Raw genomic sequence first — 12,548 nt, forward strand, 5'->3', positions numbered from 1 at the left:
TGTGCGTAGCTCCCGCTCATCTGCACTTATCAGTTAACGCATTCCTTAATTAAACGAGGCAGTCGCCCCGGCGTTAGGGAAAACGAGTAACGAGGCAGCGCGACGAGCCGGAGCTCGGACCGTTCGTGTACGCGCGCGTACAATGTAATTGCGCGGCTGTAATAATTATTGAGTGCCGGCCGCGCGTGTACACGTTTTCGTAAGACGCCTCGTGCGACGTAAGCAATTTTAAGGGGATCGTCACGCCTCGAGGGTGAAACAAAAATACAAGTTTCTCTCCAAAGCAGGTGCCTCTCGCGTTAATAGGCGCGACACAAGCGGACGCGTACGGCGCTCCGCGTTCCGCATGCGGAACGACGACTCGATTCCCGCGGCCGAAATCCCGCGCGCGTGACGCACGGAAGTCGAGTCGAGTCCCCGATGTTCCCCTCTCAAAAATAAAACGGCATAATAATTCAGTCGCAACTCGATATCGATTCTTTGCCGAGATTCGCAGATCGAACAAAACTCGTATGCGAGTGGCTGTACGGTGGCTCCACTTTTTCGCCTTCGCGACGTAACATTTGGCAAAATTAAAAGGGGCTATTTTTTTTTCACTTTATAAGCAGTTGTTAAGTGTTGACACCCTGCGCCTCACGTACAGCCCGCACCGTTAGCCGTCTGGCGCTTAAACATTGTTTGCGAAGTAGTTACGTCTGCTACATATAATATCGAGAAGTTGGCCGAACTCATGCCCGAACTTTCCACACAATGCGTGACTTTAGCATGTATGCGACTATAATCGACATTTTACTCGGCTCTCTCTCTCTCTCTCTCTCTCTCTCGCGTCTCTCTCTCTCTCTCTCTCTCTCTCTCTCTCTCTCTCTCTCGCAGTAGAGCGCAATCTGGTACAATAACAGCATCCCGCTGTGCTGCTTAATCGGTATAAAGAGAGAACCTTCAAGAAAAATCAATGTAATGATGTTCGCCAATTATTTCGCGGTTTTGCGATACAGGGCACGATACAGCAAAAGATCGAATTGCACACGAGAGTTCTCGCAACGAGCATTTAAATGTACTTTACCTCGTAATATCCTATTTTACGTGCGAGAGAAAGAAGCTGCTCCAATAAAAATGTAACTCCTTTTGCATTTGCATTTGTTTCTCAAGCGATAGTTGTTATTTCTGCGAGAGCGTGTGCTGCAGGTTTTAATAAAAACACGTGGCCGCCGTGTTTCCGCATGGAAAACTGCTGGAGCACGTGTTCCGCTCTTTTCCCGCTTTCCCCATAGGTGACTCCGCGACGTCATTAAATCCGCGAACAGAAGCGAAATTGCAATGAAACCGAATTCCTCCTCGCCTTAATTAGTTAGCCAGTTGGAAAGTTTCAGAAGGCTCTCGTGAAACGCGAGACTTCAAAATCGAGACTGTACATCGTCAGATATTCCCCGTCGCTTTGCACCTCGGTAAAAAAAAGTTTTACCATGACGCGTGCGTCGCGACTTTCGTTTCTTTTTTTGTTCGTACGAGACGACCGGCCGACGCGACGGCCGAGAAGAGGAGGAGATTCGTCGGCATGCGGGGATAACGAATCATTTCGCAGGGACTCCGTCGATCTTTATGAGCCTATTACAGGAATAGGCCTTGAACACGTGTTCCCCAGAGCTACGGAGATCAGTGCGCGCGAGAGCGGCTCCCTTTGTCTCTCCCGCTCCACGGAGGAAAAGGATTCCGCGCAGCTCCACGTAATCGGTCGAACATATTTCAGACACGGTGACGCAATCGGTTACCTGGCGGCAGACGATCGGAGCGCGAACATCCACAGGATTCGCCCTTAACCCCCTCGAATTCGATTTTGACGAGTAGGCATCCTCAAGATTGAAACGGCGGATCCTCACGGGGATTCGTTCAGTGTAATCCGACTGTATTTCGAATCTTCAATATTGCGGGTTCCCAGTGCGAAAGTGACAAAGTTACGTGTTAAACGCCTGAATGGCTCTCTTGCACTCTCAAGGCAATGTTTTGTGGTTTAAATCTTAAAGTGACGCGCGAGAACTGTCTTCTGCTTTAAGAATACAAGCCATTTAGGCCCTGACTGTCCTGAGCGATATCGCCTTTTTTTTTTTTAAATCAAATCAGTTCGGTCCACTTGTCACCCTTTACTTACACGCAATACACATCCAATTGTAATTCTTTGTCAGTGCAGGAGTAACATAGCACGCATAGTAGTTCGGAGCGCAATCTTCCTTATTTCTTTTACCGCGATATACATATAAAATCGTTATCGCCTTTCACATTCTTTTCATTTCTATTATCGGCGCGTATCGGGTACCGGCATAGTTATTAACGTCGAAAGCGCGGCCGTTTCTTCGCCCGCGGGCAATGCAAACACAAATGGTATTTGCATCCGCTGAATAATCATCAGTATTGGTTTATGAATACTAAGAATTCCGCGTATATCAAGGGTCGCGTTTCCGAGCGGCGTCGGTCTATCGCGTTTGCGCTCGCACCCGCTCTCGTTCAGGCCGATGATCGATCATTCCGTTGAACAAGTGGATACGTCTCTGCGATTCTGTGGGGAATGAAGGAGAGAATGATAAAGGACGCGAGAGGCGCGAGGAGGAGAAAGGTCGAGAGGAGAAGCGAGGGGCCTAGGGCGGGAGCGAGGGGAGCCAGAGGGCTGATTTATGGGCGAAGGCGCCGCGAGGCGTTTTCGCTGCGTAACTTCCGCCAATTTCGTTTCGTCTTGCCGCGACGGGGGAGCCCGATTTCCGGTTTCTAACCGAATAGCCAACTGCGACTCGCCTTGCTATTATTGCGGTGTGTTACCAGCGCTTCCTTGTGAAATATTCCGTAACGTAGGTTTCGAGACGCGCGAGTTAGTGCAGGGATCGAGATACGGTTCGCCTGCGACTTCACAAGAGCTATAACGGATTATAGATATTCCCGCGTTTATAGACTACTGTGGAACGATAATTAAATGATAATCAAATTTACATGTAATGGAAGAACGAGATAAGAGACCTCATCAACTCTTTACGGCCTTTAATAAAATACACTTCACATATATTTTATGAAATAATCGAAGTGGCTGCGGAATGAAGTAGCAATAATTAATAGTTATGCATTTAGCTGCTCGTTCATTGACTGTTACGCTTCTTTTGCAAGCGGGCAGCTTGAAATCTCTCTTTGCAATTCCGATCCGTTAAAAAGTAAACAAATATTCCGTTATATGAAAAATTTCGTAAAAACGAATTTCAATCGTCTCTATTGTTATTGACATTTTTTGTTATCTCTACCTACGACCGGCTCGCGTTGGTCTTTTGTTTGCCAGTTGACTTTTTAATCTTCCTGCCTCTCTTCCGATACTTGAAAAATCTCTATTTTTCCCATCGACACAGCGCGATCGTTGCTGTCGATGAGTCCGCGAGTCGAGCGCGGCGAGAACTTAACGAGCGAGGATTACCGCAGAAGCGAATCGTAACAGAGCAAAATCTAGGCCGTACGACTCTGAGAACTGGAACGTGCGTGCAGGTGCGAAACCTCGCGGGGCTCGAGGGACAGAGAGAGAGACGCGTGTTTCCCTTCTCAAACCCGCCTCTCTCGTTACACCTGGACGACTCAGTTTAAACCCTAAGACGTTACGTTCTCCGGTTCAGTTTCATTTTTGCATCACCGACAGCAGCGCCTGTCCCCGCTCTGGGGAAAAACAAGATAGCAACCTATTTTGGGGCCCACAATTAGTAATCGAATGATTTGAATTGTTCGCAACACTCTAATCTTTTACGAATTTTACTATACTAATTGTTAGCCCCACAATGGGTTGCCAACTGTCTCTTTTCCCAGAGCGATCGTAAAGGCTTGTAAAAGAGGAGGCGTCAGATAAAGCAACTATTTCACGTGATAACAGAGCAATCGTGGTAATCGTAAGGCACTTTATCGATGCACTGACGATTTGATTCGTGTAATTTATAGAGCGTGAAACGGCGCGAGCAGTCTCACTAATTACCTTTGTTGTTGGGCGGTGGGGCAAAGTGACCAAATGCGGATGAGTATTTTGACGACTCGCTAATAAGCGACATTTGAAAGTAATTCACTTCGATCGTGCTCTTTTTATATATTTACAACTTTATGCTACATTGTCGATGTCATAAAAGGCATCGACGTGGTTTTATGTCGCTTATTAGCGACTCGTCGAATCTGTGATCCGCAATGCTAAAAGTGAATGGCTTTGTCTTTCCTACCGTCCCCTCGGAAAGAGACAAAGCCGCTCACTTTTAGCATTTTCACTGTAGTTTAAGATACAGAATTGACCCGATCCGAATTCGGTCACCTTATTCTATCAATTGCTTTCTCCGCTTATCAAGCGTATCGGCATCCGCGCGGACATATATTTTCTTACAAGTGTAAAAACTGCTTCGCATAGGTCAACGGTTTTTAGAGTCCATTAATTTTTATTATGGACAGGTTAATCTTCGTTTCAGTGAGGCGAACTTGCTCGTGGAAAATGCTCGTGCACCGATTATATATTACGACAGGTACAAACGCGTTGCATCGCGGTGCTTCGCGAAAATTGTCGATTAAAACTTTGAGGTCGGCCATTAGCCTTCACCCACATTACTCAATCGTAACCATTGCGCGATTGCGTCAACTGTTCTCGGATCGGTTCGTCGCGACTGCGTGACGTATCGAAGGTGTTGCTCGCGGAATTAATTCATGCATTAATTATCATGAGTACTTAAGTCCCTCGTTCCTCGATATACATGCATCCTATACGTGACGCATATATTATTCCGCGCGATCGCTACCGCGCGAACTGCATTTTCAAGCAGTGCTCGCGATTTTATATGCACAGCGTCTGGCAAGAAAAAGAGGAACACCGGAGTCACAGTTATAAATTTTACAGAGACGGATAAAAAAAGGGGCTACCGCTCCGGCAAAAAGTGAATAAAGTTCGCGGCTGAACATGGTGTATAGGTGCATTTGATAAACGAGAGAGATATTCGTTCCCGATAGCGCAGATTATTTTGTTTCTCTGGAATTTACATTATTTAAATTTTTGCTCCTTTTTGCTACATTTTTGCACGAGCTTTTATTATTCTTCGTGTTTGCTACGCTATTACTTATTTTATTTCATTTAAATTAAATATTGCGGTGATTATAGGGGGATGTACATTTTCCGGTATTAACGCGAGATAAAGTGATAACGGTAGCAATGACGGGATTATAACATTTCCCGCTAACACAAATCGCCTGTATAGCATTCGGAATAGAATATTATACAACACGGGGAAGATTCTCGTAATACTTTCTGCATAATTCTACTCTAGCTAACAACGAAAAGCTTTTTAACGAAATCTCGAAAATGCTGATGATCCATTATTACATTAATGCATCGAGAAAGGAGATACGTGGCCACCGCTGGACATTGCATTAGAGATGTTTCCCGTGGAATAAAATTGCGCGCATTAACATGACTGTTTAACTACATCGGTAATGACAGCCAATGCGACAAAGAGAAAAGCGCCGGGCATTGCCGTTACATAATTAAAGGAACGGAGTATTTCGTGGAAACGTATTGTGGCTGCGGCATCGCGCGTGGACTTTCAGTCGCAATTAGCAGGCACTCGTAATTGATATCAGGCAATTTGATATTCTCACTCGGATCGGAAAAATCGTGCCGTACAACGATATCCTTTCCCGCGTTAATTCTTATCGCTATTACGACGCATCTAATTATTAATTGTCCTGATAATTCGGATGTTTACACGCTGCGAACGTGTTGGACGCGCGTTACACGTATACATAAACACGACGCTGCGAATTTCTCACGAATCATCACGTTCATTTTCGCAACTTTATTTACGGAACATAATTACCGCGTTTCTTTATGTCGATATTCATTTCGCAGCCTTGATGAGACACGTGTAATTCGAATCGCACGGCCGGCCGATTTTCAAACAATTAACTCGGACGACGCGCAACGTTGTTGCACATTAGAGCTTAATTTGCACAAATTTTTTTCCTCCCGCGGCGCGGAAGCTGCATCGCTATCTCGGCATTTTTATTAAATGAAGTCCGTCCGGGGGAGCGCGCTGAAAAAAATCTGTCGCCGAAAATTTGACGGATGCGCGGTGGATCGTGTGCCCCGTGCCAAAAGATTTTTCGAAAAATGCATCAAAGTCAGCGCAACGGGATCCCTCGGTGACGAAAATGCGAAGTGCGCGGGACTGAAGGAATCACGCTCGCACGTCAAATCGCGGATCGAAATTGCCACTCTCGGGGAAGACACTGACCCAGATACCGGCGTACATGGGGAAGGTCGTATGTAAACATATGTGTTATATATACGTCGAACCTACATATGCACGTGTATGTACAATATATATATATATATGTACATAGATCGACGTGTCCGTACGTACATACTCTCGAGTGAATAGCACCCAGACGAGCGCGTGCACACGTGCGTCCACGTACACGCGCACACGCGCGCGCGCGCGGCCGCGGGTGGCGTATAAAATAGAGGTTTACGTATTTTCTTCTCCCGCTCACGAGAGCTCGCGTGTGCGTCGCGCCCGTTTATGTGCACGCCGGTAATGGCAATGTACGCGCACGTCGTGCAATACGTATCGCGAAATGTTTGCCACGTTGATTAACCGCGCGATAGGGACCTTTGAACAGGAGCGAAATTAAATTTGACCGCGCGCTCTCGTGGGGCACAGGGGTATAACAATGAATGTCATCGTGTCTTTAGTAAAAAAAAAAGTGATTGAAGTGTGAATGCGTCGGTATTGCCCCATCGAGAGTGTTAAAGGGACGAATAAGTGCGCGATGATTAGCTCGATATCGGCAGAAATTTGCGATCGTCTTTCAACGGTATCGGTTATCGGGCGCGAGATGTGCAACCCCTTGGTCCACAATCTCCTGCTTTAAGTAAGCTGTAAGCCTTAAGCCGTGAGAAATTAACGAATCACAGGTGAGAGTGAGGGGAATAAATTGTGGACCGGGGGTTACCGGTCTCTAAAAGTCAATCGGCGCATCGTCACTGAAAACAGTTGTAAGTGTAGCACTGAATAATTCAGTGCCGTTACAACTGCGAATCAGTGAATATTCAGTGATAATCCACTGATTGACTTTCAGGGAGTGCGTTCTCTTGAAATTTTGCATCGTTATCGCCTTTTAGTTACGCTACAAAATTCACGAACGACCCCCCAGCGTATCGGCGATAAGGACAAAGTTGTCCGACATATTTTATATTCACGCTCGCGTAGGTATTTGCATAGCGACGTGCATGCGCGCTCGCGTGTGTGCGTTGGCGCGTAAAAACGCGCGGTGCTCGTGAATGAAACTGTAGTAGTAACGAGTGCGCATACGTGCGTACGTAAAGTTATATCGATGACTCAGTCAGTCCCGCTGACTCTCGTTACAACTCGCGCAATTTACAGGCGCTTTCTCAAGAGATCGTTGAACTCCGCCGCGCGCTGTCTCTTTCCGAGGGGGGTTTTTTTTCCCCCCTCCGTTGGCCGTCGTAAAGGTAGATCGACGTGGAAATTAACGTCACCCGTGTGTTGTAATTAACAGATTTTCGAAAAGCCACGAAACTGTTGTAAAACAGACGGTGACGTAGCGGAGAAGTGATTTACAACGGAGATGCGCGCTCTCGGGTATATTTACTGAAACATTCACCGCCTTAATTGCGCGCGTTACATATTACAATGCGCGTTCTCCCCTTTAAAGTGTAATTATCAGAAATACGGGGGGGGGGGTTCACGTACGCGCTTCTGCGTTGATCAATTGAGGTCGTAGTAATTGCATTTTACGTTCGGTCCGTATATTCAAGAATAGATTCGTGGTTTTTCATTTTGGGCATAACAATTGGTTGTACATGAATAAATGAACCGTGGGCAAGATGCACCATGATGGCCACGATAATCAATGGTTGTGGTCGATGGTATTCTACTGTCTGTATCAACAGTTAACAGCGGGCAAAATGGCCATTTCGCGTTCTCCCCCGCTCGTCGTTGCGTGCCGATCTATAATTTAACAAAATGCACCGCTCGAAATGATCGATAGCCGAAGATAATTATTATTCCACACTCACGCCCGCGAATAGACGGCGGGTTATGTAATTCGTGTTCCGCTTTGATGAGCATCGACGAGGCGCGTAAAGGCGTGTTCTTAATTACAGAGCAGCGCGATAGAAAGTTGTGTAATATCTTTTTCTGCTTTTTCTCTCTCTCTCTCTCTCTCTCTCTCTCTCTCTCTCTCTCTCTCTCTCCTCCCCCGTTCCTTTTTTCATTGTCGACGTACTCGGTCACGTCTTATCGCGTCACGTCTCTTTCCGTTTCAGATAAAATGAAGCAAATTGCGTTGTCGGATCTACGACCGCAACGACGCGATAATGAAATCGGTATAATTTACAATTCATACTTTATAATTCCGTTTTACGAGGCACAAAAGTGAGCGGTGAAAGATTAATATGCTGACGCTTCGCGTCGCGGTATTGCCAATAAAAGTTATTGTTATTGCGAACGATGCCGCTAATTTAAATATCCGTGCGCGCGGACGCGCGTGTTATGTGCCGTGCGGTGTGTGCGTGTGTGTGTCTGTGTGCGTGTGTGTGCGCGTGTGTGTGTGAGCGCGAGCGCGCGCGCAATTGACGTTTGGATGATGGACGTCACGTTATTCATGAATTATGGATACAATTGAAGCGCTTGATATCGCTGAAACGTCGCGGCGCGGCTTTTCCGCGTTCATACGCGGGGGAGGGACGGGAGGGGGGGGGACGCCTTTCCACGCTCGATTGTGCTAGGTCGAGGCTTTTTGGCCGTTATCAACGCCGGCAGATAAGAGCCTTTCCTCGTTAATTAATGAATTAATGCCCCGGCAGATAAAATCGGCCGAGGTCGGGCGAGCCATTGAGTCCCCGGACTCTTTAATCCGCGTCACCGCGGGCAAATCGCCTTCCGCGTGACGAAAAAAAGCTAAAGGTCGTGTCAGAGTGCACGTAATTAATTGCACAACAGATTATTGATTATTCGCGGACGTGTCGGGAAAGTTGAAGCGCGCGAACGATATAAGATAGCGGCGAACTCTTGCCGCTAATGACATGGTTTTTCTCAAAGATTCTTTTTCTGCGATCGCGGGGGAAAGATAGCGCGGTTTCTATTTGCCTGCTACGGTAAAAGATTCGCGTAATCTTCCTGCTCCAAGACGCGTATTCGGTGTGCGACAGAATGCAGCCGTGTAACATTCGGACGGTTAACAGTTGGCGATGTCACGAATTCTTTCTCACTATAATTGTAGATTTCGTCAATGTGCGTGGTGAATTTTCATACACTGACAGAAAAAAATGGTTGTAGTTACCACAGTCTCACTGTAATTTATAGTCATTTTAGGAGCCAACCATATTTTTATAATTCTTCCAACTACGTAAGTTATGGTTGACCTAACAATGTGTTATAGTTATCATAGACGCAACAGTGGTCCGTGCAACTTATGATGTGGTTGTCGTAAACCAAAACGAGCTTTTAATTTGGTAAGGTGTAGTATAAATATTGCGATAAAACAACCACAAGTAAAATTTCGAATAACTATATGTAATAGTAATGATCGTACACTGAAAAAAATTTCTGGTTGAATATGGACGAATCAGATAATTCCTTTAGGATTTACCAGAATTCCTGTAATCCTACAGAAATTCTGGTAAATCCTAAAGGAATTCTGGTAAATCTTAAAGGAATTATCTGATTCGTCCATATTTAACCAGAAATTTTTTTCAGTGTATTTATATATTTTAATAGTTGGCATCACTATGTCTATACGGTTGCTGTTACTAATATTATAGTGATAATTACTAAACAAATGATATTCCCGACTATAATTATTTTACTATGCGATTATAGTTTCAAATACTACATATTTTTCTATCAGCTTTACTAGTTTTTTTTTTACTGCGTAAACGTTAGATGTATCCCTCGCTATTATGCACGCGTCTCACGTTCATCGATAAGCAACGCGGAGGAAAGAACTTTGGCAGGAAGTTAAATGCAGCCGGGAATGCGAAGTTCGCGAGATTCCGAGGCATTTCTTGCTCGAGTTTGTAGAGAATACCATCCTACTCACATAATAATGTTACACGAGGGTATATCGTCTTGCCGTCTCCAGGTCTCATTGTGAGTGGTAATTTGGTTTATGGGGCAACATTTGGATTGTATCCAGAACGCGGTTAGTGGACTCCGTGCTTGACGGAGACCTATTTTCTCCGGTGAACTTGTTGAGCGATATCAATGTTAATACATGCGCATCTTTTTAAACGAAGCTCCCTTAAGCGTGCGCGAGCGTACGTGCTTTACTTGCTATTATCGTCTTTCTTTCACCTTTTCACAATTTACGTAGGAAATATTATCATTAATCACGTCGTGATATCTTAATCGTAGCTTCGCGCGTGTAAAAAAATTAGAGACGGCCCGACAAGAATCTCGAACGATTCGTACACAAGATTAACATTTAATGGACGCCGATCTTATGTGCCGCCAGTACGTTAATTGTCCTATAAAAACAGAATCCATGTCACGCCGAAACCGTAGAAATACTACATGCGGACGGCGGGACATTGCACGTTGGTTTCGCAAGTGGCTCGTAAAAATCTGAAGTGCTGGGCGTTTAAAGGGACGTAGCCGGTATCGCTGGCCGCGCTGGAGAACGCCGGCAGTGCGCGATTGTCTCGGTTAGATACACACGTCTGTGCGATATCCATCGTATCGATCATAATTTCTGTCGAAACGCGGAGTGGATGCGCGACCGAATAGCGACTTCGCAACGGCGAGGCAGGCAACGCTAACATTGACTCGGCATTCATGCATTAGCGTACGCCAATGTAAACGCTTTGCTACATTCATGTGTTTCCTTTCCCGCGGCGAACGCGATCGATGGCAAATATTACTTTGGTCAATTCCAGCCGGCAGTCTATTTACTTGTTTGTGGTATCACTTTGCTGCGCCGGTAGGGAAAAGTCGCGAGAGCGAGAGCGAAACGGAGTGTAGCAAGAGAGAGAGAGAGAGAGAAACGGATGGGGATCGGGGCGGGGGTCGAATACCGATACGGATGTGATTCCACGGTTTATGCGCTTTCGTGCATCGACTAGCGCACGCGTAGTTACGAATACCAGATTCGGCCACTTATCTCTCCCTTCCCCCCCCCCCCATCGAACCTTTCGGCCAGTTAACTGTTACGATATGTACGCGTAATGATGATGAATGATTCGGAATTAGTCTCAATTTCGGACTGCTCTGAATTAGGACTGTCGTTACGAAGGTGCGGGGGGAAGAAGTGTTTACACTTATATTTCATCGGTATATACTATACATATACTAATTGGGTTGCTATCTACAGGTGAGAATAGTAAACGATGTTTTCCTAGGCGACATCTTCGTATTAAAATAATTGGGCTATTTCTAGACAAGTATTTTTAACATGTTTTCCCGAAGCTTTTATGAGAAATCACCCTCTCAATATAACAGCAATTTAACTGACACTGTGAAAGATTTGAATATCGCTTTTTTATTAGTAAACGTCTCCAGATAAAGATTTCTGGAACCAGCGAAACGTATCTTTAAACTAGGTCTATGTATTTTACCGTAAACGTCAATTGTCATAGCGATTTTCGGTATTCGTTACTCGCGATATTGCACGATACAAAGAGAGCACTTTGCCGGTTTCTTTTGAGTTGCGAGCGCGTTTGGAATCGCGGCACCTCGAATAAAGTCAATTCGCAAACGTGGATTACGCGCGAATTTTAGAAACTGGAGTAACTCGCCGCAGAAACGGGGGAAGTTTGTTTTATCGCCGACGGTTCGGTCGGAACGTTTACGCTTGGATGCGCAATAACGAGGCGATCGTTCGCCATTCGGGGAAACGCGCGCCCGGATGAGAGACATATTCGCCGAAGATCGCGCCCGGTACTCGCGTCTCGATAATCCGCGTGCGACCGTACCGATATCAGAACACCAACCTGGGCCGTTCGCCGTTTCGTTATTAACGGTGGGATGTGTTTCTGTGTTTCAGGTGCGATGGAGTCTCGCGGAGCCGGCTTCTACTATGAGTTGAGGCTTCGTAATTAATCGTGAGTACACCAAGTATCCCGTACGCGCGTATGTGCGTGTGCACGGCGAACGAGTGCCGCGCGTTATAACGAGAGTGCCGCGAAATGATCGTTAAGCGACGCCCGCGCGCACGTATCGTGCATATGTAATGTCCTTCAAATTGCGAATTTAATATCGCGGCTTTTATTACCTCTCTTTCTCTTTCCCCGCCTCTCTCTCCTGTCTCTCCCCGTCTCTCTGTGTCTCTCCTAGTCTCTCCTCGTCTCTCCCCGTTTCCTCTTGTCTCTCCCCGTCTCTACCTGTCTCTCCCCGTCTCTCCCGGTCTCTCCTTGTCTCTCTTTGTCTCTCCTTGTCTCTCCCTGTCTCCTTGTCCCTCCCTGTCTCTCCTTGTCTCTCCCTGCCTCTCGCTGCCTCTCCCTGTCCCTAACTGCCCCCTTCGCCCCCCCCCCCCTCTCTCTCTCT

At 46.2% G+C, this 12,548-nt stretch overlaps 1 protein-coding gene across 1 annotated transcript in view; it reads left to right on the plus strand.

Moving 5' to 3' along the window:
* The first annotated feature begins 12,029 nt into the window (after positions 1-12,029).
* The window catches only part of LOC105565984 (bromodomain adjacent to zinc finger domain protein 2B), a 61,853-nt gene continuing 61,334 nt past the window's right edge, over positions 12,030-12,548 (plus strand). Inside the window, exons 1-2 of the mRNA XM_012019620.1 lie at positions 12,030-12,048; positions 12,092-12,106. Coding sequence (XP_011875010.1) covers positions 12,030-12,048; positions 12,092-12,106 — 34 coding nt within the window. The remainder of the gene's footprint in view (positions 12,049-12,091; positions 12,107-12,548) is intronic.

Source organism: Vollenhovia emeryi, unplaced genomic scaffold, assembly GCF_000949405.1.
Source record: "Vollenhovia emeryi isolate VEMERY1.0 unplaced genomic scaffold, V.emery_V1.0 DF939148.1, whole genome shotgun sequence".
Classification (NCBI taxonomy): Eukaryota; Metazoa; Arthropoda; class Insecta; order Hymenoptera; family Formicidae; genus Vollenhovia; species Vollenhovia emeryi.